Genomic DNA, 23440 nt, shown 5'->3' with positions numbered 1-23440 from the left:
TCTCTCTCTCTCTCTCCCTCTCTATTCCTCTCTCTCTCTCTCTCTCTCTCTTCCTCTCTCTCTCTCTCTCTTTCTCTCTATTCCTCTCTCTCCCTCTCTCTCTCTATTCCTCTCTCTCTCTCTCTTCCTCTCTCTCTCTCTCTTTCTCTCTATTCCTCTCTCTCTCCCTCTCTCTCTTTCTATTCCTCTCTCTCTCTCTCTCTCTCTCTCCCTCTCTATTCCTCTCTCTCTCTCTCTCTCCCTCTCTATTCCTCTCTCTCTCTCTCTCTCTCTATTCCTCTCTCTCTCTCTCTCTCTCCCTCTCTATTCCTCTCTATTCCTCTCTCTCTCCCTCTCTCTCTCTCTCTCTTCCTCTCTCTCTCTCTCTCTCTCTCTCTCTCTCTCTCTTCCTCTCTCACTCTCTCTCTCTCTCTCTCTCTTTGGACATTTTGAGGCCTCTCCTCTGTGATTGAAACAAGTTCTTCCAGCCCCTCTCTGAGAGAAAAGTGGCCAAACTTTGTGGATCCAAGAGAACAAACACAAGTCCCTCAGACTGACTCTGTTGTCGTGCACACCGTCACTGCTGTGTGTGTGTGTGTGTGTGTGTTTGTGTGGCTCTTTGCATTTGCAGTAAAACTGAAAGCGGCGGCGGGAGACCTTTCTCTCTCTCTGGTCCCGCTCTTATTCCCCCCCGCAGCTCTGCCGTACGTACGCCTTCTCTGCCATTCTCCCCAACTCGGCCCATAAACTTTCTAATATTAGCTTCACCCCGGGTTTACAAAACACCAACCCTGCTGCCAGTCAGGGATCTTCAGGAGAGCAGCAGCACCTCAGCACCATAAAAAGCCATGTTTCCAGGTCCTCTATTTATCTTCCTTCCCCTCCCCTCCATGGTTTCCATCTCCTGGGCTTTTTGATGCGGATTTACCCCCGGCTCAGGTCTTGTGACCCCCTAACCACGCTCTGCACCTTGTTTGGTTACCCCCAACGCTCTCTCTCTCTCTCTCTCTCTCTCTCTCTCTCTCTCTCTCTTTTTTTTTGCCCCGCCGCCGTACTGCAACAGCAGCAGCAGCAGCCGCCGCCACCAACCCCCACCACCTCCACCCCTCTTTTTGTCCATCCCAGGGTTTATCCCCTCATCACTGATCTGCCTTCATCCCTCCAATCCTCATCTGTTCCTCATAGGAGCAGCGGTGAGAGCGTGAGTGACGGGGGGGAAAAAAACATCAGACTGCGTGCGCTGACAGCCGAAGTGAATGAGCGGGGAGGAAGTGCAGCGCCGACAGCGGGCAAAACTTGGTGATCGCAAGTCGACTACGGGAGCAAGATCGAGGACTGAGCTGCACCAGCACCTCCAGAGGAGCCTCCTTACTGGTGAGTGGATGGTGGTTGTGTGTTGCTGTTGACGGGTTTTGTCTTTGCTCGGTGGGCCACGATGCTCACATCGCAGCTGCGGGGGGGGGAAATTCAGTTGCTACCTCTCAAGGCCTCAGTGTGTCTAAAATATCTCAGTACATCAATATTGAAGTATTAGATTGTTAATTGATAATTCAGATAACAACACTAAGAGATAATGAAAACACTATGATCTTTATGAATGTCTGAACATCATCAATCCCATGAACATATTTTCTTGTGTTATGAGAGACTTAGGACAGCAGTTGTGTGTCCCTTTACTTTGTGTGCTTTGGTTTCAGTTTTTTCACACATGGATATTTAGATGGTGTTATGTTGGCTTTTAGCAATTGTCATTAATATTCTTCATTATTAAATGCTATTATTAAGATTTCTCTTATAGGCCATATAAACAAAACTGTCAGATGCATGACAATGAAAAGGACGTCTGTTGCTCACTTTGCTCAAACAGCCTTTTAAATGAGCAGTAATTCACATTTAATGTCAAAATTCTCGTAAATCAAAGGCGTGTGTTTAAAAATAAATAGCACTAGTCTTGGCCATCGTCGCCCACAACACTTTTATAGATGTGTATGTACATATAATAACTTACTTAGACATTACTTTTTCTCCAGATTTGGTTTAGTAAATTAAAAAAATAAATAAAATAAGGCAGAGTGCATCAGAAAGGGCAACCCTCTCGTGTAATCAGCTAAACCAAAACAACACTTTGAGATCATGCTTTCAAAAATCCCTCCAGTGTTTCTCATGTGTAACTGATCAGCAGCTTTGGGCAGCACCACCATCGTCAGGCCAGACACAAGGTCATAGGTCCCTTTCTGTACCGTCCCTCCTCCTCCTCCTCCTCCTCCTGCTCCTCCATCTGCCCTCCACCCTCCCTCCTTCTCATTCCACTACCCTTCCTCCCCCATACCCCCTCCCCCCAGCCTCCCGCCATCCCTTTCTCCATCTCTTATCCAGATGCAAAGAGCAGTCAGTAATCGGATGAGAGCAGATTTGATTCAAAAGGCTTCCCTTAAAATCTCAGCCAGCGGGATTTAAAACTCACTCTCCTGCCTCACCTCTTACCGTCAAACCCTCCCCTCCCCTCCCTCACCCCTCACCCCCCTCCTACTCTGGGCCAGTGTTAATGCACTCTGCCATCCAGCCGGCCCCAGTCATTTAATCACACAGAACAATGACAGGGCCCCAGAAGGCCAAAAAATTTACAGGGGTCGAGGCCGCGACGATGCTGCTGCTGCTGCTGCGGCTGAAGTTAATTTGAGCAGCACAATTTCGGGTTCACAAATCAACTCCTGCATCACCATCCAATATCCCACTGTCAGACTCACAGGCAGACAAACAATTAGAGCAAATCTCAGGGTCACTCCCTCCTTCGCTCCTTCCCTCTCCTTTTCACTTTAAACAAATTAGAGGCAAATCCTCCCATGTCATGTGTTTTGACAGGCGCAGCCATTCAAATAGCGATAGAGAGACAGAGAGAGGAGAGAGAGAGAGCGAGAGAGAGAGACACTGCTGCAGGGAGTCTTTGGATAAGAGCGACTCAGGTGTTTCCTCAGCAGCACTTTTTGAGGTAAGGAAATGGCATCATGGGAGAAAGTTTTTTGTTGTAAGCGAGGGGTGCAAAGACGTGTGTGTGTGTGTGTGTTTGTGTGTGTGTGTGTGCGTGCGTGCGTGCGTGCGTGCGTGCGTGCGTGTGTGTGTGTTTTGACTGTTGAACTCAACCTGAGATCCCGACCCCACCTGTCCCACACCTGTTTCACGGCTGCATTTGTCACACTGCGTGCGCTCGCACCATTAACTTGATTGCGCTGCCGCCACCTTTAGCTGATCCCAAAAAAACGCCAGTGATTTAATCATCGGCCATTAACAAATTCAATAACCATCAGCGGAGGTGGGAGTTCACCCGAGTGTTAAATAGGCACACAGCTGCCTGTTGCTGTTGCGAATTTTTCGAGGAGCGAGAGTTGGCTACCATACACACACACACACACACACACGCACACACACACACACACACACACACACACACACACACACACACACACACACACACACACACACACAGACAGATGACACTGTTACAGGACGTACTGGTTTGTGTGTACATTCAGGGTGAGGATGTGTGCTCTCAGCAAGTGTTGCCCCGTCTTGAGAGCAAACAAACTTCCTTCCTCCTAATGCCAAGTGCTGAATATGCACACAGGCCGCATGCGCCGTCGGCGCATGAGTTTGTGCACGTATGTACAACGGCGAGCAGAGGTGTGTTCTGTGGGTTTCTGCCTGCGCTGCTGCTGCTGCTGCTGCTGCTGCTGCTGCTGCTGCTGCGTCTGTGAGTTTGCAAAGTAGATGAAGGTCATTTTGACTTGCAAAAAGGCTCTTGCTTCGAATCGGGAGGCCGGAAGGACGACAGGTGCAGTTTAGATATGTGGAGAGAGCTGAGCGACGGAGCGCTATGAGCGGGAGAGCAAATGTCTTGACTCTTGTTTTCTTAACAGTGTTTGTTGTGTCTTCTCTCGCAGGACTCTCCAGGATCTGTCACAGTTCCCATTGGTGACTGTAACCAACAAACACAGCCATGGGCGAAATGGAGCAATTGCGAAAGGAGACAGAAAACCTCAAAGACCAGATCACTGTTAGTAGGCTTGTGTAAATCCTTTAAAATACTATGTTATCAATGACATGTCATGGCATTTCCTTTCAGTCAAGAGCCTTTTCTTAATTCATTAAAGTTTTTGCCTGTGCCCACCAGGCCGCCCGTAAAGCGGTGCAGGACTCAACCCTGCAGGAGGCTGCGGCCGGGATCACCGTGGTGGGTCGAGTGCAGTTGAAGACCAGGAAAACACTTCGAGGCCACCTTGCAAAGATCTACGCCATGCACTGGGCTGCTGAATCCAAGTAAACATTTTGGCAAATTGAGGCACAAATCAAAAGAGCACCTGCTGTTTCTCGCAGCTAATCGCAGTCAAGTTAAATGCGTTTGAATTCAATTTAACCAAGCAGCAAAGAGGCGGGCTGGCGTTTGAATGGCAAAATTAGATGAAACACTGAGCACTTTCTTGTTTCTTGTTTTTTGTGTGTGTTTTTAACGACTGTCACTTTACACCTCCAGGCTGTGTGTCAGTGCCTCTCAAGACGGAAAACTCATCGTGTGGGACAGCATTACAACCAACAAGGTGGGAAGGACGAAAACAGAAGACGTTTCATGACAGCAATTACATGTTCAAGGACAAATGTCTATAACTTGAGGCAACAGTAACTTGTGGGAAATATTTACTTTAAAAAAAATATTCAACAAAATATTATTTTCTATGGAATACACAAAAGTAAGTGTAAGAATTGAGGTGGAAATTGTAGTTTTATTGAATGATATTTGGAAAAAAGACACACCAACAGAAAACACTTCAATTCTGATCACTTACAAAATAAATTTGTTTTATTTTTCATAACAAGGTCCATTAAAAAAGTCATAAACAAAGTTGTGTATGAGTAAACCAGGAACCTTTGCGTCTGTCTGGGAGCTTGTTGCAGCTCATGAGGCTGGTACAAGGAAACATCGGAGGGCAATGAGCGGTCGTCATATTGTTAATAATGAAAACATTTGTTTTTCACTCGTCTCGCGTGTGTCCTCAGGTCAACGCCATCCCTCTCAAGTCCTCCTGGGTGATGACTTGTGCCTACGCGCCTTCGGGGAACCTGGTGGCCTGCGGCGGCCTGGACAACATGTGCTCCATTTACAACCTCAAGGGCAAAGATGGGAACGTCAAGGTCATGCGCGAGCTGGCAGCACACACAGGTGGGTTCAGGTTAGTTAGGGGTTTTTGGATGCTTCGCCGCTTCCGAGCCGCTTGACTTTCTGTGATTCTGTCCCGCGCAGTCACAGAGTTGTGTGTGTGTGTGTGTGTGTGTCTTTGATGGGCAGGCTACCTCTCCTGCTGCCGCTTCATCAGCGACTCCGAGATCATCACCAGCTCTGGAGACTGCACATGGTGGGTTTGCAGAACTATTACATAACCTCAAACATGTATTCTGAAATGTTCCCCTGAAATGTTTTTTTTTTTTTTTTGTGCATTGGTCTGATTCACTTGCAGCGTTTTATGGGACATTGAGACGGGAACCGAAAAGACCATCTTTGCAGGACATCAGGGCGACTGCATGTCGCTGGCCGTGTCCCCAGACTTTAAGTTCTTCATCTCGGGGGCATGCGACTTCACCGCCAAGCTGTGGGACATCAGGGAGGCCCAGTGCAGACAGACCTTCGGAGGCCATGAGAGTGACATCAACGCTATCGGGGTCAGAGCCGCGTCGGCATTGCAGAGCTGGGACTCTTCTCTTCTCTCTTCTCTTCTCCTCTCCTCTCTTTTCTTCTCTTCTCTTCTCCTCTCCGACTTTCCTGACTTCCGGTCTCTTCCCTCCCCTCCAGTTCTTCCCCAGCGGCACCGCAGTGATCACAGGGTCGGACGACGCCACCTGTAAGCTGTACGACCTCCGAGCTGACCAGGAGCTCATTACCTACCAGGACTCCACCATCATGTGCGGCGTCACCTCCCTGGCCCCGTCCCTCTCCGGCCGCTTGCTATTAGCCGGATACGACGACTTCAACGTCAACATCTGGGACACGCTGAAATCTGAGCGCGTGGGTGAGTACAGGCAGGAAGCGGAGGTGTTGAACTGACCTCAAGAGTATAAACCTCACCGACATCTTTGCTCGACTCACTTTTGAGGGTGAATTGGTAAAACGTTTTTTCTTTTTTTTTTTGGTTATCCAGGAGTCCTGGCTGGTCACGATAACAGGGTGAGCTGCATCGGGGTGTCCTCAGACGGCATGGCCTGTTGCACGGGATCCTGGGACAGCTTCCTGAAGATATGGAACTGAGGACGATCCTCAGTTGGTGAGCAGAAAGAGAGCTGCGAAGATCAGTCGGGTAGATACCGATGAGGAGTTTAGAGAGAAATTGGATTTCAGGGGAGGACTGAGCGAAATGCCACATGGGGTGAAAGGCGTGTGTTTAAACTTGTGCCAAGTCCTATTTGCTGTTAGACGTGGGGTGGGGGGCAGGGCGGGGTGGGAAGGGGGGGCTGTATTGTGAAGATCTTCCCATTGGTCATTTTGTGGTCTCAATTCTCTTCACACGTTATGGGTAAATTTGGTTGGTTGGGAGGGAGGGAGGGAATGTGGGGGGGCCTCGGCAAAGACCGTTCCTCTCAACAGTCGATAGTACTGCGTTTTCACATCAGTAACAATGTGCACATTTATTGCAGCAGTTCCGCGATGGCTCGATGTGAACAGTTGCCAAAAGGAGGAGGTAGCACAACGACCGGGGGCTGCGTAGGTTCACAAAATACTGTAGCTATGCTGTGTTTGATCTCAAAGCATAAGTTAAGTCATATGGAGAATATGATATTATGAGCATTTGCGGGGTTTTTTGTTTTCAGACTGTTGTTTGTTCTTAGACTTGATAGATCCCCGTCATGCTTACCTTATTTTATTTATTTTTTTCTTTTTCTAATGTTGGTTAAAATGGAGTTGATAGTTTGCAGATGTCTTCTTAGTTTTTGAGTTTGTTTTGTAAGTGAGCAATGGATATTTAACAAGAATTTGGGGGGGTTTCAGCGTTTTGGCCTAACTGCCCCTCACCCCCTCCCCCCTCCCTGGTAGCTAGACCTAAAAAAACAAGAAAAAGTGCTTTGGATAAACTGCACAAATGACAGATGGGATAATAAAGAGGTTATCACAGCTCATTAAGCGCTCATAATAAAAGATGACCCACTTGTCTCAAGAGGACTTCAGTGTGTGTGTGTTAGAGAATGGATGATGTGTTTGTATATGAGCAATATATTTCAATCTCTATACGGCCGCTTACCCTTTTCCTCTGCAATGGCACGAGATAAAGTGAAGGACATTTTGTAAACGTACACAGAAATATCCTCAAGGTTTGGATTACAGCTCAGACTGTTTTATTTCCAGCTTTGTATATACACAATGTGCAAGGTCGAGCAATTCTGTCTTTGAGACTGTCCAATAAACATGCATTACACAAGCTTTCAGTGAGAATTCTTGTATTCCTGATTCAGTGCCGCTCAACATATCCGGTTATTCCGCTGAATGCCTAATTAAGCTCTGAAAGCATGAATTTAGTTACAGCTTTTAAAAAAAATATCTGGAGAACTTCCAGTCCTTGAGGGAATAAAAATAAAAGCCAACAAGCTCAAGGTTCTTATTAGGTACTGAGCCCAGCGTCAGACTGGCTTGAATGGGTTTCAAATTGCAATTTAATTATAGATGCAGTTGAATTCTCCCACTATCATTGACACACGTGGAAAATGACAACAAAAAGCCGCTCAAGAAAATGCTCGACGCGTCTCCAATTATAAACTTTTAAAGTTTTTATTTATATAACGATTTAAATACAAAAATGAAAAGGGGGAAAAAGAAGAGGAGTTCAGACTTTGGCCTAAAAATTTTAACATGGCACGCACACACACAACAATATATACATGAAAGGATTTTAAAAAGAAGCGGTTATAGAGAACTGTACACATAAAAACTTGTTTTCAGAAATGAACATGGCTGGCAGGATTCCATGAGGCAGTGAGGTTTCGCCACCTGCAAATGATCTGTTCTCCTTATCCAGAGACAGTGGCAGCAGTCTTGAGTCCACCTGACCCAGCCTCTGCTTATCTGGCGTGGACACCTTCAGCTTCATCTGCAAAGTGATGGTATATATCTTTTAGTTACTGACCGAAACACTTTTCCTGCAACGTGCTGTGGCACAAAGGTGAGACGCAGCAAATGGAAGTATAATTCCGAGCAGAAGTAGAGAGTGAGGAGAACCTGAGGCCGTTGGCTCCTGGGTGAGTTTGCTCCTTTGAGGACCTGCAGTGGGGAGCGGCCATCGGCTCCTTTGCAGAGGGAAAGAAAGAAGTTATCCAACAACAACAACAACAACATCTCGCCACCAGAAACAACGATCATCTGTGAAAGTCAGCAAACCTTTCTGCTTCCGCTTGCCCGACCGGCCCTTGTTCTCGTTGGTCATGTTCTTGACGGCCACGCGGACGGCCAGCGGAGACGAGCCTCCTTTGCCACACTGCCCCTGCTGGACGCTCTTGGCTCTGGGCTTGTTGGTGCCGAAGCCGTTGCCCAACCACTGTGGCTTGAAAACGACCTGACTGGGGCTCTTCGGGTCGATTTTGAGGCAGGGGATTTTGCTGGAAGGCTGAGGCTGCTCAGCGGCCGCTGGCTCGGGCGGAGCTACGGCCGAGGACGAGGACGCCTCTTTGGCGAGATCCTCTTTTCCCTCCGACAGCACGGGAGACGCCTGGGCTGGCAGAACGCTCTCATCGGTGGGCTGAGGAACTTCGACCAGGGTCTCGGGTTCGGCGGTGACGACAACAGGCCGGGCGTATGAATGATCAACACCCTCTGCCTGGAGCTCCTCCTCCGTGCTCGGTGCCAGTAAGGACGAGCCTTCGCAATGCACATCAGCGAACACCTGGGATGACATTGCGCCCTCGTGGCATGTGATCAGGCTCAAGCTGAGCCTGTTGTGAAGGGGAGACTCCTTGGCCTCCTCGGCCTCCTCGAGGCTGATGTCCGCCTCGGTTTCCAGCTCCACCTCCAGCTGCGGTTGCACCAGGAGCAGGAAGGGGCTCACGTCGCCGGCGCTGTGCACAGAGGGCACCACCGGGGTGTCCAGGATGCACGGCTGAGGAGACAGGAGGGGTTGGTCGGCGGCCGGGGCGTCACCCTGAGCGAGCCCCTCCCCCGCCGCCTCCTCCTCCTCTTCCTCGGGGGTCTCAGCCACTCTGCCGTCAGTCTCGCTGTGGAAGAGCATCCCCAGGCGGCGAGCAAAACTCCCAACTGTTGCTGTAGGGACACAAGGTTTAGAAAGTGACAAATACGTGAGAGGCGTTCATGCTGCCGTAAACGTTTTTATCTGTGGGCTTCTTTTATGTTTATCTATGGCTTCTATTATTTTTGTCGAGTGCCGACCTCTCATTGCTTCTCGGATGGGTGTGCGGGTGATGCCGACCGTCGGGGAGCGAGGGTCTGCCAACACTAGTGGACTCTCGCCCTTCACCTCGGCACCAGTTCTGGGCAGGAATCCTCTGACCTGAACACAGTGAAAGAAGGTTAACCATCAATGCAGCACTGTTAAAAACTTGTCGCTTTAAAAACTCCTTTTTAAAAATTCAAATAAAAACAACAAGTTTAAGAAGACAGACAAAAACCTCAAGATTTCACCAGGACCGGATCCTCATTTTAATCACGACAATGACACACACGTTGATTGGTCACACAATAAACCAGGTACAGTGTTTAACTGGATCTGACCAGATATGTTCAAACTCAAAGGCTTGGCTATTCTGGAGATTGTGGAAGAGGGGCGTAGGTAGCTGTGGAAGAGCTACAAAGCCTGCAAGACGTTTATGGACAAGGTAGTTTTAATTTTTAAGAGAACATGGTTCCTCAGCTAGGCTTGTTTCAGTCCAGGAATATGAACGGCCACACTGAAAACTGACACTGTCAAGAAAAGAAGTCGAACTAACCGACTTCAATGTCTTCATATTTCACAAGGAAAGGACTGCACACGGGTCAAGGTGTCTTAAACACACACGTCAAATGAAATACTGGAGACAAATAACCTACCTGAATAGGTGTGCGATCAACACTCACTGAAGGAGAGCGTGGGTCTACCAGGTGACTCATGTTTTTGATGGCCGGCTCTGGTTTAACCTGTTTAGACGCACACATCTTGCTCTCGCTGGATCCCATGATGCTGAAATATGATTTTGCAAGGAGAAAGATAAGAACCAAAACGACAACAACAAAAAAACAACAACTTTAGATCAAAGTTTGAGAGAAACAAAAAACGTGCAATTTTGACAACCAAAGAAAAATAGTTCTTTATCGGCATACATTGACAGTTAAATTTGGACTTGGTGTGTGATTTCAGGAGTCCTTGTGGCTGCCACACATCTGTGATAATCGAATAATTTAAAGTGACGTGCGGAATACAACAACGTGTAAATTAAAGAAGAATTGCTCTTAAGAACACAGTACAGCCACACAGCTCTACGGAGTTAGCCAGCTAGCTTAGCCCGACGCTAGACTCGGCAATTATCACGTTCTTTCCCAACATGGAGCACACATTTAACGTTACAGCGGTAAAATAATAATAATAATATTAATAATAATAATTTTAACGCAACGACTTAGACCGAGTCCCGGTAAATCAACTTACACAGTCGGTGGATATTTTTTTTGAAGTTATTCTGACGGATGTGACCACCTTGTGAAGGACGAAGTCGCGCAAGCTTTCTGCAACTCCTCAAAACTTTCCAAACAACTGCAGTTACACACACGACTCGACTTTTAAAACATTTAAATGGCGTGCCCGTGTGCGGGCTTCTTTTAAATCAGCCAATCAGCGCGCGTGTCGGCTTTAGCTCCTCGCCGCTGATTGGCTCGCCATACACCGCTCCAAACATGGGCGGGGCGCCGTGCTGATAGCTCGTTTTGAACGTTGAAAGTCAGTTGAAAATATCATAAAATGCACTTTTGTTTGCCATGGACGGGTGGGGGAAAAGACTTTAAAGCCTGTGAATCATTTCTCTTTCTGACGTAACACTCTAAAATTAGTGTTGAAGTACATCGGATTGTACCAAATGAAATTTCTACATTTACAGAAATAGAATCCTTGCCAGTGAGAAAAAGAATGTATGCAGCGCATTTTTAAAAATGTTGCTCACATTTTGCATAATACCCTACATTTACCCAAGAGAGGAGTTACAACATGGCACCCTAAAGCAAAACTTCTTTCCACTTCATTTTCATTGTAAATACATCTTGGGAATAATGTAATTTACCGTTTCTGTTTTATGCTCACATCGAAATCTGTTTTCACGGCTATTTATTAAAACTTGAGCGAAGCCCTTACATGTTTGGAAACAAACCTTTATTGCCAAATATTATAATAAACATTGCAGTCAGGATTTAACTGGCCCGAAACCAATAATAGTGCAACAATTATCTTACAATACACAATGTGGCATGTAGCATTTATGTATTCATTTTTACAGAAAAGCAAATTGTTTTACTAGAGCGATATGCAAAAGAGCACCAAAAAAAAACAAAACATGTTCAAGATGTTGCAATTAAATGAGCATTTAATTTCATTTTGATGACATATTTGACACACAAACACTCATATACTGCCACACGTAGCTTTCCATAACAGTAACAGTCCTGCTGGTTGTCAGTTTATGATCATGGTTTGATAAATGACCCTAAAAAAATAAAATAAGAAAAAAACCAAGAGGCTGAAGCACTTGTGGTTAGTGTTTGTCCTCTGGATATGCATAAATGTTTTCAGCAATATGTACCTTGAATCAACATCGCTGGAGTAGATATAGGTTTCCGAAGAACACTACGGGAGCAGTGAAGGTCATTATAAACATAACTGTAAACGCTTTCGGATTACAGAACAGATTAACTTACTTGAGTAGAAAGCTAATTTTTTATGACAAACTGACATCTCATTCAAGTCTGTCCTCTAAGAAAGGTGAGGACTGTCAGCATCATGCAGGTAGAAAACACACAGTATCGGGACGGCTGTACTGCATCTTCCAGGTAGAGACGGACACTGAAATGTTTTAATCAAAGTCTTGTATGTGCACGCGAGTCCAAGCGACGCCTGGAGGACGGCCGTCCATCTCGTCCGCGTCTCCGGCGTCGTTTACTCCTCAGCTGATTTTGTGCTTCACTCACTCGCCCAAGCATTTGCCTCCCTTTGAAACACACTCGCACTTGATAGCTGCTCGCTGTCCGGCTGGCCTTCATTCAGTTCCACCTTCCACCTCCCTCTGGCAGAAGTGCCCCAGCAACGTGTCCAGATCCCGCCGGTCAGCGGCACCGTACAGGGAGCTCTCCCCCATCATGCTGAGAGCCATGCGCAGGGTGGACCAGATGTTGTCCGACATCATCGTGGCTGCGGCCACTCCGGGCCCCCGAGTCGCCCTCGCGCCATCCACCATAGCCTGCCGCTGCAGAGACAGAGCTTCCAGGAAGTGCTCCACTGCCTCTCTGCAAAATGAACGGTTGGAGGTTGGAAAAAAATGTAAAACATATTTTCTCAAAGACAAGAACATTTTGGAGAATTATATGGTGGTTTATGCACAGAATCTAGAATGCATAATTTATTGTAGGACTGGATTATCAAACAAACTTGCAATGGTGCAGGTAGCTCAACTTTTACAAAAAAACTGCTACTGCCATCCAGTGGCAATACTTGTAACTGCACTGCAAGTCATGTGGGGACAAACAATAAGCCCTTGTTTGCACGCATGACGGCATTTTTCAAAATAATTCTGACCCCCCTCCAACTGGCTTCTCTATCTATACAACAGAAATTCAAAGTAATCGTGTCCACATCCATGTACGTGTACTGTACACAAAGTAGTCATGCAATCTTCCAAAATTCATTTGTAAAATAATTTTTTTTTTAAAAATCACAAAATAAATGTTGTCCAAAAGCTTTAAACACCATTTGCATAAGAAATAAACAGTTGCACCCTCACCTGTGCGCTCCCAGGTTCACACAGCTGATGCCCAAGTTGTACCGACTACGGATGAAGCCAGGCTGCAGTTCCAGGGCCCTCCTGTAGGCTGCCACGGCTTCCTCTGAGCGGCTTCCATTAGCTAGTGTGGCACCCAACTTGTTCCACAGCAGGTAGTCCTACAAGAGATGAGAAGCAAAGCGAAATCTGACCAACAAGCCAAACATGGAGTGTCACCACAGATGGCAACAGTTTCAATAGAATTTAACTCTATTTAATATCACAGCTTCTTTCTTGTCCAACCTGTGGTGTGACGGAGAGAGCCGCACTAAAACAGTCCACCGCCTTGTCGTACTCTCCGCTGAGGTTGAAGAGAACCCCCAGACCACACTGCAGCTGAGGGTCCACCTGGGTGGGGTCAGAGTTGGCCGCTTGCAGGAAGAGGGTCTGGACATCGGTAAACAGCGATCTGTGTTGAGAAAAACAATCAGAGATCAGATAGTGTTTAAACATTTCCCAGTGGCTACATTATCCGTGTCATCTATTCAACATGAAATTGTTTATCCATCGGCCCTCTGATACTTACTCTGGCAGCAACGACCCGAACCGCTCCCTTTCCTTGTCCCTTTCTCTGGCGCTGTCTTTAAGCCCCTCGCGCTCGTGCTGCTGCCACACAGATCGGTACTTTGGGTTGTGCTTCAGCCAGTCGCGGAGAGTCTCACAGGCCTGCCTGTGCAGCGATTCGTTCGTGAAGCTGACAGCCAGAGCCATCAGAGCAGTCAAGTTGTCATTCTGAAGCTCGATGCATCTGATGAGGAAATTAAAAAAAATAAAATAAAAATGGAGTCAAAACATGGATTCGACGAAATTTAATCGCAACGTTCAACCGCCATTGCGGTCTCCTACCTGCGGAGGGCGCTGATGGCTGCAAACTCTTGCTCGTTCTCAGCCTGACAGGTTCCCAGGTATTGCCATGCCTGCGCATCATTAAAAACACACAGGTAGACTTAGACTTTCTTTATTGTCGTTGCAAAAAAAATACACAGCAGTGATTTCTTATGACGAAATGTCGTCGCTCGGATAAAAATAAAAATAGGATAAAAAAAAAAAAGTATTATAGTTTCATTACGACGCTTCATCACACGCTTTCTGGACGTCCTGCACAGACATGCTGTTCAACTAGCGGCAGAACAAAACATTCAGATGAAGCTACGAGCTGGAAAGATTCTCACCAGCTGGTTGTCGGGTTCCTTCTGCACGGCACTCTCAAAGAAGCGCACAGCACCTGGGATGTCTCCTGCCTCCATCCGTTTAACTCCTTCCGACAACGGGTCCGGGTGAGATAAATACGGGTTTTCCTCTTCAAACTGATACCCCTGGGAGAGACGCAAGGAGATTAAACACGCTCCTTGGACAAGGTTGCGAACAATAAAAACAAAGCATAGTCAGAGATGCAGAGACGGCTCTGTAGGGCCGCAACTAACAATTATTTTTGCTGTCGACTCATCTATCCACTGTTTTTTTTTTTTTTAGATTAGTCGATTAGTCACAATAATCTTCTTTATTTTCGCCACCTATTTTGGATTTCTGTTTCACCTAACTTGCTTAAATCTTCACACCCGTTAGACTGTTGTACTCTGAAAGTATACGGTTTAAACAAATATATCAAAATAATGACACACAAAGCACTTATCTGTGACATAGCAGTTGTATTTTTCAACGTAAAATATCATAGGTTATATGCAATGTTTATCACAGTTAAATACCGTAAACAGTTTTTTTTACAACTTCAATATCAAATTAATATGCCCTTAATAACAAGTAAAATAAACAAACCAGTTTAATAGTGTTACATAATTCATAGAGAATATGAATTACATATTCAGTATAGACACTAGTATTGACAGGGGCTGTAATTCACTAATTACTGCCGTAAAGTACGCATTTACCTAAGTGAACTATCGTTCGCTAAACAAATTGTTCCATGATTTTCCGAGATGCGAAAAAATGTATTTAGTACTTGCGTCGTAGACTGATGATTAATTAACAGATAAGTATGTCATTAAAAAAAACAAAACAAAAAAAAACAAACTATGAAATATCTATCCTCGACGTTATTTGTGAACCTCTCTCTGTGGTGCGTGATGTTACAGCGACTGCGGGGTGTCTGCGTTTAAGGTGTTTGCGTCTCGTCGTCATGCTAGCATGGAATGCTAGGTGACCTCTACGGAGTTTACACCTAAAGTGTTTCGCTGCTTCATTTACTGTGAAATATTCCTAAACTTTAGAAACCTTTGAGTCGGAGTTTTCGAGCCTTTTGAGAGAACAAGCCATTCTTCTCCTCTGTGTTTGCTGGATGCAAACAGCGAGCGACACTGCCACCCTCAGCGCTCAGTACTGCACTGCAAGTACAAAATGCGCACGTAGCGGCTGCAGTGTTTTTTTTTTTGTTTTTTTTTAATCATTCAGCAATTTATAATAACAATAAAACGACGAGTCAATGCTTAAATTTTCGCGTCGAAGAATTCATGTTGTTGATGTATTCGATCACACCTACTAATCGTTGCAGCCCTTCAAAACACACAAACAGCTTTTTCATTCCCAGATCCAAAGCTACCTTGTCGTATGAACTGCTGAGTAGCTGGTCGTAGTCGGACAGCCAGGGATGGCTCTCTGCATCCCTCTTGGCCATCTCCTCCCACTCCTGCTGCAGCTTCTCCCAGAAATCCACATCACTCTGCCAACAGAGCACATGAGCAACACTGCTAAGCCGCCTCCTCAATACATGCATCACAAACATGCGGTCAATGACTTTCCCAGGTGACAGAAAAACTCGTAAGGAAAGTGAAAAGGAGAGAAGCAGAGATTTTCTTTCTTGGCAAGTCTATCAGGGTCAACCTGCTGAGGAATGTCACACTCTCTGCCTGCCAGCCTGCCTGGCATCCAATCGTTAGGCAGTCGACTTTCACCTCACCTCCACTGCAGCTTTAGCATCTTGGAAATCCGATCCCGAGGCGGCAAACTCGTCGACCCAGGCTTCTGCTGAGTCCTCGGACACCTGAACAGCAGTGCACAGCGGTTAGAGAGGGAGACAAGAGTCAGCAGCTGCCGGCTGTTAAAAAGGGTTCCCGGGCCCAAAGATGGGGATGAGGGGAAAACAATGTAGAGGCGAGCAAATGAAAAGGCGGGAAAGATGAAATAAATAGAGAGAAAATGCAGTTACTCTCCTGCCACTGCCTTACACCTTCCTTCCTCATTTAATTTCTTATCAGGCTCCAAATGTAGCAACCGTGAATAATTGTGTGTGTTTTAAAATCAACAGCTGCATGATTCCAGGGATTCCTACCTTTCCGACGACCTCGGACCATTGCCCTGCTTGATTAGCTTCTAATTTCTCAACCTTCTCAATCACTCCTGAGGGAGAGCCAGGGGAAGACTCCCTCCCCCTGTCTCCTTCAGGTAGCCGGGCAGCATGGCGAGGAGGGGAGGGAGGGACGGGGGTGGGAAGGGAGGAGTGGTAGCAGGGAATGGGAGCAATGTTTTCAGGATGGGGTTGCGAATGTTGAAGGGTTGGGTTGGGTTTTTTTTTTTTAAAGGGGAAATGCAAGCCAAGAGTTGCGAGGCGGGTCCCAAAAATGCATAAATAAATAATATAGACATGTATAGGAAAGGTACATGTGAAAGTTACAGGGCAAAAAGCACAATGGAGCCATGGTAAAGTTTTGTCATGGGCAGAGGGCTACAAATCCACAGTGTAATGTAGAAGCCCTACAGAACCACAACCGGTCCAACTTTAAGAGTCACGTTGTCTTGCACCAATCAGGTGAATAAAATGACTTGATTTGCTGGTATTCATCAGTGCAAAATGTCCTCTTGATTAGAGCTGCACAATATCAGGGAAACATGAGCCTGCTTCATGCCGTGGTTGTAATATGAGTCGTGAAAAATAGAAATATACCCAATCGCACAGCGTTCAAGCCTTTTGCTTTTGGTTTGCTGCAAACAGCGAGCCCAGATATCGACAATAAATCACCCGAGTGCCACAGCACAATGGTTTCTTTCCCTACACTGATCACAGTAACGTTTCACCGGGTGATGCTGCCGACTGGCAACCACAAAGACAAACAAACAAACAAACAAACAGAAGAACATAAAATGACCATAATAAGCTCCACTTCAAGGCTCACCTGAGGATCTCCAATTAATTACCTATCGCAGCCGACTACAGTTACAGCTATCGCTATAAATCTGTGCAAAGGAAGACAAACAAAACTGACTAACATCCAGCCCTGGGTGAACAGATGAGTGCGGCTTGCTTGTTAACTTCAGAGTAAACACCACTATATTATCTTCAAACCATAATTACAATGCCAATAACTTCAGGAGACAAACACTCGCCATATCAGTTAAATAGCAAAATGTAAATTCAAGTTAGGGATGCAAATTATTGATTTATTCATTAATGGTTAGTTGATTGATTGATTGATTGACCTTATCAATCGATTAACGATTCATTCATAGGCGACAATTTTTCCTGAGAACCTAAATTTCACAATGATGAAAACGGCAGCACAAGTTGTCCTATGCATGTATCAATGTCAATCAAGTATGACCGAAAAAACCATTCACCAGGTCAGCTCAGAGCTTCATGGCTCTTCTGCCTTTTGAAGGAGACACATTACTTTAATGGAGACTGACAGGACACCAATTTGCTTCCTTTTTAGCTTCATTTTCCATTTGTGAACAACAAAAAAACAAAAAACAAACACACACACACACACACACGGCTCTTTAAACCAGGTCACGCAAAAATCTGGCTTTTGATTCATTCAAGATTCATCACAACAATCAACCACATGACAACGGCTCAACTATGACTCCCCCTGCAGACAACCTGCCGCAAGACTCGGGCGGCGCTCCCAAGCCGAGGCCTCCACTCTATTGTTGATACGAAAAATGACAATTCCAGCAAATGTGACTAATGAACCACAACGGCAGGCCGGCAAGGAATAAACTCTGCTGCCCCAAAAGCCTCTTTGGTGTGCGCTCGCTCCAGCAGCGACAAAACTTTCCTGTGTGTCAACAGTTCATCGCTGTTTTATTTTTAACTACACACACCAGTAGCGATGACCCTCCATTCAAATGCCAAGACAGTGTGTGCTCACAAACCTACAGCACAGTTACTGACATGGACGGCTCCTATACTTTACAAGCCTCCTATAGGTGCTTTAACGCTGCTCCTTGCACACACACACACACACACACACACACACACACACACACACACACACACACACACACACACACACACACACACACACACACACACACACACACACACACACACACACCTGTTTTATTCCGTTTTTCCGTATTTTGGATCTACTGTGCAGCCCTAAACCTTGATATTTTAATATTCTGAAATGAAAATATCAGAATATTTTGCACATTTCTGCACACAAATTCCTGTGCCTGGCAGAGAAAACCCACCAAGTCAATCTTTGGACTATCCTCCTTTCATTGTATGAATCTCACTTGTGTGTTAACTTAATAAAATATATATATACATATTTTATTTTATTCTTATTTTTTTTTTAACAATTAACAGCTTCCCCCAAATTATGATTTTAACACATCGTGTTTAGAGGGTAGCTTCTGGCTAAAATGTTCAACATAAGCAATAAAACTGTGATAGGTCAAGACAACCATGGCCCATGAGGCTAAAGTGTGCTTTCCACACTGAACTCCCACTTGTAACCATCCCCCTCCTCGTCCCGCGGTGACTCGTACCTGCTTGACGTTGGCGGCCCAGCTCTGAGCCGCCTGGGCCTGAGCTTTATCTGTCAGCTCTTTGTCTGTTCTGCTCTCCACTCTCACACTGCCCTCGCCAATCTGCCTAATGAATCGCAGGAACTACACACAACACCGGAAAACAAAAAAAACAAAACAACAAAACAAAACAAAAGCAACAACAACAGCATGACAGCGTGAACTGTTAGGGACTGGTTGAGAAGATTTATGTCCTTTGAGAGAGGCCTCAACAGAACTATCAACATGACACCTTTAACAAAACAAAATAGAAAAAAAATGAACTAATCAAGATCTATATACAATAAAGAAAGAAGATAAGGTGAAAGAAGTTTTAAAAAAATGAATGTCATGGCAGAAAATGGTGTGAGAGGAACGCACAAAGTCTCTGCTCACCTCCGTTTTTTGCAACTTGGGATCGTCGACCTTTGAGACGAGCTCATTGGCCGTCTGCCGCAGCTCCTCCCCTGGCTGATACTCCTTTACCCTGTCGGATTGACATTGACGACGGGTACACGGTCGACGTCATAGAATGAGGGCCACCGCGATAAAAGAGGCAGCTCAGTTTTAGTAGCAACGCGTGGGAGGCTGCAAATCTGTCATTCATCAATGACATTTGCTGCTTCATTCATCCCTTTACTGAATAAACGGTCCGGTATTGTACACATTTCCAGATCTATAATCTCAGTCCAGATTCCAGTTGAGCAGCAGTAATAAATAATCCAATAGGTACAAGAAGGGTATCAGTGTCATCATCATGGGGGAGACAGAGACACAGATTACTTTGAGAGAATAGAGTGGTGAGCTTCATAAAGTGAAGCTTTAAAAAAGATGAACATCAAAGCCGTATAATTCATTGAACAAGAGTGGAAATCAAGAAATAAAGGGTTAAAATGCAGTGTCTTCCTGTCTGCAGTGTGCCCGGTTCTTACCAGTCACTCTCTTTGTCTCCCACATCTCCCAGCCACAGCTTCTCTTCTGACTGCTCCAGGTATTCCTCTGCCCAGCGTCCAGGATCTAGAGAAAAAGTGTAGGCCCTTACATTCAATGACCAAACCTAATGTGATTCCATAACAATGATAAAGTAAAATAAAATAAAAAATAAAATAAAATAAACTTCAGCCACCTGCGGCCTCGGCGATAAACTCCCTCGTCCAGTCAGCATCGGCTGCGTCACCAAGAGAGGTGAGCCCGGGTGCGGAGGTGGACTCAGAGCCGGAGACAAACTCGGCGGCCCAGTCACCGGAGAGCGCCAGCGCTGCCACATCTGGAGCTGCACCGCAGAGAGACGTGCTGCTTAGTAAAGGGAGGTTCGGGCGGGTGTAATTAGGCCGGCCTGAAAGCGGGACGAGGACGCACCTCTCTGCGGAGCCTGCCTGAAGCTCTGCTGGTCAATTTGCTGCATCTCCTCCAACAACTGACCCATATCGAACGTGTGCTGGGGACGCGGAGGCGCCTGCAGGAACTCGTTGACCAGCTTTAGAGAAGAAACAACAACAACAACAACAACAACAACAGAAGCTTATTTATTCATAGTCATAGTATTCTGGTCAGTGCACTATGCAGAAGATGAGAAGCTTGTTACACACAGACCTCTTCCTCTGTTGCAATTTCTATTGGAGCGGGAGGAATCTGTGGAGTTTAGAGGGGAGAATAATTGAGCGGCAGTGAGGCGTAAAGCAGAAGAACATATGGTGCCAAGTCTGTGGATGAGCAGCGTTCAAAATTGTAGGAATGTAACATATGTTTTCTCCCACGATGCAGAATTGTGGGACTTGGTTCACACAAATAAATGATTTGCATGTTACTCACCGTCGGAGTCGTGTGTTGCCGCCATGCGCCCCCCTCCTTGGTCATGTGACCGGTCAACTTCATGAGGGGATTGGCTCCCCCACATTCTGCCTCCACTAACTCCCGCATCGCCATGGCAACACCAGGACAGGGCAAACTCAGATCAGATCACCCGAGAACTGTGGAACAAGAGCGAAAAAAAAAAAGATTAAAAAGCCATTACTTTATTATTTTTTTTTAATGGTTGACTTAAAATGTAATATTTCAAAATGAAAAACTGGGCAACTTTTCAGTGAAAAAAGAAAGTATAAACTTCAATTTTCAGAACATTGAAATTCTAAAACAAAAGCAAAGACTAAATCCATCCAGAGTGTAAAACAGACATTTGTTTGTCCTAAATATTCAATATATTTTAATGTACTATAATTGGATTTCACAGGCCTGCAAGGACACAAGAACATCATGTCTTTGTGAAGGCCGAGGGGTCAGCGCCGAGAGAGGGTTTGGCGTGAGGTGTTCATGCTGCAAATGTAGGCTTGTGTCACGTAACCATCTGCTCATTTCTGTCTCACTTCATTGCTGATAGTGAACCATTAATAATGTGCCCATGTCTGCCTGGCAGGCACAGGCATCCACTGAATATCCCACTCAGCCAGTCCAGAGGTTCTGCAGCATTTTAGCGTTGAACGGAATCGCAAGGGTTTAGAATTGTGAACTAATCTTACGTTCACTCTACATTTGAATGCAAAGCTAAAAACAAATATGAAAAAACAACAACAACATGTAGACCGTTACGTATTTGCATTATAAGCTGTCAACAACAAGGACACCCGTCAGCTTTTAAACCTCCAGGCTGTTTACTCATCTTCTAAAGCGCCCTCAGGGGACATGGTAACATTTTCATGACGAACATTTTGACAAACAAACTAAACACAAATGATTAGAGAGGCATTAATTCATTTGGTGCCGTCGTGACGCTACTTGGGAGTAAATCGTATGTTGTTGGAAAGATGATTGCCGTTTTTTAAAACAGTGCATGCAACATTTGTGAGGAACCTGTGTGTTTGAAAGACAAGGAGGCCAGCTCAGTGTGTCGGCTTGTCAGCTTGTCTGGCCTTTGGCTCCAGTTTGGTAGACTGAATGAATCCAAGTCTGACGAATCGGGAACTATTGGCAATTTAACAATTTCATTAATTTCATGGTTTATGTTTTACTAGTATTGCTTTTATTATGTTTTATTCTGGAAAGCGCATTGTGCGCCGTTTGGCTATTGAAAGGTGCTACACAAATAAAATTTGATTGATTGATTGATTGCAAAAAACAGGTGCCCCACTGTCAGTAGGTACTGACCTGGGTGCTGACAGTAGTGTGGCACCTACTAACAAATACACAACTCTGCTACCCATCCAGCAGATGTATGCTCCTCGCAAAAGTGGCACGAACTACGCAGAGAAAGGACATACCAAACACGTTTTCCCTTTTTGTGCGAGGTTTGCTCAGAAAATTGAGTAACCAAACCCCGCGTGACAATGTTTACCCAGAAAGTGTCAGCGAGCAGAGTCCGCTCTACAGGTGGGCTGCCTTCCGCTGCCACGGAACGGTGCACACACACACACACACACACACACACACACACACACACACACACACACACATAAGGACGTGACATGACATAACAGCTATTACAAGTATATTAGGCTTCAGGTAAGAAGCTTAGAAATAAATATGAATACGCACACAATGACAGCTGAGCCACTGTCAGCTTAGCTCCCCTTTTCTCGCTGACTTGACAGGTCCAGCAGCCACCGAGGCTAAAATCTATCCTTTCTATTTATTTTTTTTTATTTGAAATCACCCAATTAATAATAAAAGAACAATAATCAACACTGTAGTCCACTAAACGACTAGCATACATCTGACCAAATACCCCTACTGTATGAGCAATCATGGCTTTGCACAAAGCGCTGCACGGAGCTAGTAGCCGTAGCTTCAGCCAGACACAGCTACACTAGCACGGCGAACGCCTCTATATTAAATTACTTAACCAACAATGCTGTTATTATAAAAGCGACACAAGCAGGCGATATAAAGAGTACGTAACACAGGCCAAGAAGCTATTAAAATGAGAAGAGGCTAGTGGCGCAAGCTAAGTTGCCACAGTGCGTATCATTCTCTGTACGTGTGGCCGAAGGGAAGCGTGAAGAGACGGGATTGTTGGTAGCGTGATGTTCGCCTCACCGCCGACAGCAACCGCTTGCAGCCGCGAAACCGACCGCCGCTCCTCCCCGGTGCGTGTGCGAGTCCACCTGGGCGACGGCTCTCGTAGTGTCCGCACTCACGCCGATCTCCGGAGAGCAGCCGCCGTGAAACTGTCGCGGGGGTCTCTCTCCTTTATTTACCTTGCCTCTTCCATGACCCACAAAAACCCCTCGCCGAACGCTGAGAAGAAAACCTAACGTCACGTTAAAGGGGTATTCTCAACCAGCCTTTGCGTGAGCGGGTCTCGGGATTTGACCGACATATAACCAGAGATGCTAACCGAAGCAAAGACTGCGCAGCGAGTGACGTTTCCGTTTCCTCGGGTGGGCGCGAGTGTAACCCCAGCCAATCACGTCCCTCCTAAGGCTTTTTTTTTTTTTTTTTTTTTTTTTTTTTTTTAACGCAGATCTGTGGCTGAACATTTTGAGGTTTCTTTTTGTATGTTAATAACCCATTTGAACTTTGTATATGTTTAACTTAAATGATACCAGAAAGCTTTACTTGTCATCTGAAGGCAATGCGAAAAAGGGCAGCAGGGATCACGTGACGTCAATAAACTCAGCTATCCTGGATCGGCGAATTATCTCCATTCTTAATACTCTCTCTGGGAAAACGTAAACGAATA

The 23440-nt window shown here is 45.7% G+C and overlaps 3 protein-coding genes across 5 annotated transcripts; 1 reads left to right on the top strand and 2 right to left on the bottom strand.

The window, feature by feature from the left end:
* The first annotated feature begins 1149 nt into the window (after nucleotides 1-1149).
* On the top strand, nucleotides 1150-6437 carry gnb3a (guanine nucleotide binding protein (G protein), beta polypeptide 3a). Of its 2 annotated transcripts, XM_076041089.1 has the most exons (10): nucleotides 1151-1353; nucleotides 2842-2968; nucleotides 3918-4030; nucleotides 4148-4293; nucleotides 4508-4571; nucleotides 5029-5191; nucleotides 5318-5384; nucleotides 5487-5688; nucleotides 5819-6035; nucleotides 6165-6437. In XM_076041089.1, the coding sequence occupies exons 3-10, from the start codon at nucleotides 3974-3976 to the stop codon at nucleotides 6269-6271; spliced, it is 1023 nt and encodes a 340-aa protein (XP_075897204.1). In that variant the 5' UTR covers nucleotides 1151-1353; nucleotides 2842-2968; nucleotides 3918-3973; the 3' UTR covers nucleotides 6272-6437. The 2 variants fall into 2 exon arrangements, with proteins under 2 accessions (XP_075897205.1, XP_075897204.1); XM_076041090.1 differs by lacking the exon at nucleotides 2842-2968 and having other exon boundaries at nucleotides 1150-1353.
* A 1444-nt stretch (nucleotides 6438-7881) lies between these two features.
* Nucleotides 7882-10800, bottom strand: cdca3 (cell division cycle associated 3). Its single transcript, XM_076041088.1, has 6 exons — nucleotides 10644-10800; nucleotides 10049-10178; nucleotides 9392-9512; nucleotides 8390-9265; nucleotides 8231-8298; nucleotides 7882-8102 (listed from the first exon to the last, which is right to left on the bottom strand). The coding sequence occupies exons 2-6, from the start codon at nucleotides 10172-10174 to the stop codon at nucleotides 7905-7907; spliced, it is 1389 nt and encodes a 462-aa protein (XP_075897203.1). The 5' UTR covers nucleotides 10175-10178; nucleotides 10644-10800; the 3' UTR covers nucleotides 7882-7904.
* Nucleotides 10801-11335: 535 nt separating this feature from the next.
* On the bottom strand, nucleotides 11336-23115 carry pex5 (peroxisomal biogenesis factor 5). Of its 2 annotated transcripts, XM_076041085.1 has the most exons (16): nucleotides 22795-23115; nucleotides 20578-20735; nucleotides 20359-20397; nucleotides 20125-20242; nucleotides 19892-20038; nucleotides 19698-19782; nucleotides 19162-19252; nucleotides 18748-18870; nucleotides 15932-16015; nucleotides 15575-15694; nucleotides 14190-14333; nucleotides 13864-13934; nucleotides 13544-13765; nucleotides 13261-13426; nucleotides 12979-13136; nucleotides 11336-12484 (listed from the first exon to the last, which is right to left on the bottom strand). In XM_076041085.1, exons 2-16 carry the CDS (start codon nucleotides 20689-20691, stop codon nucleotides 12238-12240), a joined length of 1929 nt encoding a protein of 642 aa, XP_075897200.1. In that variant the 5' UTR covers nucleotides 20692-20735; nucleotides 22795-23115; the 3' UTR covers nucleotides 11336-12237. The 2 variants fall into 2 exon arrangements, with proteins under 2 accessions (XP_075897200.1, XP_075897202.1); XM_076041087.1 differs by lacking the exon at nucleotides 18748-18870 and having other exon boundaries at nucleotides 22795-23114.
* Between the last annotated feature and the right edge of the window lie 325 nt (nucleotides 23116-23440).

The sequence above is a fragment of the Nelusetta ayraudi genome, unplaced genomic scaffold (assembly GCF_046127955.1).
Source record: "Nelusetta ayraudi isolate G7.1 ecotype Tasmania unplaced genomic scaffold, CSIRO-AGI_Nayr_v1 ptg000063l, whole genome shotgun sequence".
Classification (NCBI taxonomy): Eukaryota; Metazoa; Chordata; class Actinopteri; order Tetraodontiformes; family Monacanthidae; genus Nelusetta; species Nelusetta ayraudi.
Note: the sequence above shows the minus strand (reverse complement) of the source record. Positions and strands in the feature narration are given on the sequence as shown.

Excerpts from the sequence above, each read along its gene's own strand:
- gnb3a (XM_076041090.1), top strand. The coding sequence starts at position 3,974 with ATGGGCGAAATGGAGCAATTGCGAAAGGAGACAGAAAACCTCAAAGAC. Across the intron at positions 5,385-5,486 it reads AGCTCTGGAGACTGCACATG|CGTTTTATGGGACATTGAGA; the intron begins GTGGGTTTGCAG and ends ATTCACTTGCAG. Across the intron at positions 5,689-5,818 it reads GTGACATCAACGCTATCGGG|TTCTTCCCCAGCGGCACCGC; the intron begins GTCAGAGCCGCG and ends CCTCCCCTCCAG.
- cdca3 (XM_076041088.1), bottom strand. The coding sequence starts at position 10,174 with ATGGGATCCAGCGAGAGCAAGATGTGTGCGTCTAAACAGGTTAAACCA. Across the intron at positions 9,513-10,048 it reads TTGATCGCACACCTATTCAG|GTCAGAGGATTCCTGCCCAG; the intron begins GTAGGTTATTTG and ends CACTGTGTTCAG. Across the intron at positions 8,103-8,230 it reads CCAGGAGCCAACGGCCTCAG|ATGAAGCTGAAGGTGTCCAC; the intron begins GTTCTCCTCACT and ends ATCACTTTGCAG.
- pex5 (XM_076041085.1), bottom strand. The coding sequence starts at position 20,691 with ATGGCGATGCGGGAGTTAGTGGAGGCAGAATGTGGGGGAGCCAATCCC. Across the intron at positions 20,039-20,124 it reads CAGGCAGGCTCCGCAGAGAG|CTCCAGATGTGGCAGCGCTG; the intron begins GTGCGTCCTCGT and ends TCTGCGGTGCAG. Across the intron at positions 13,935-14,189 it reads AGGAACCCGACAACCAGCTG|GCATGGCAATACCTGGGAAC; the intron begins GTGAGAATCTTT and ends AATGATGCGCAG.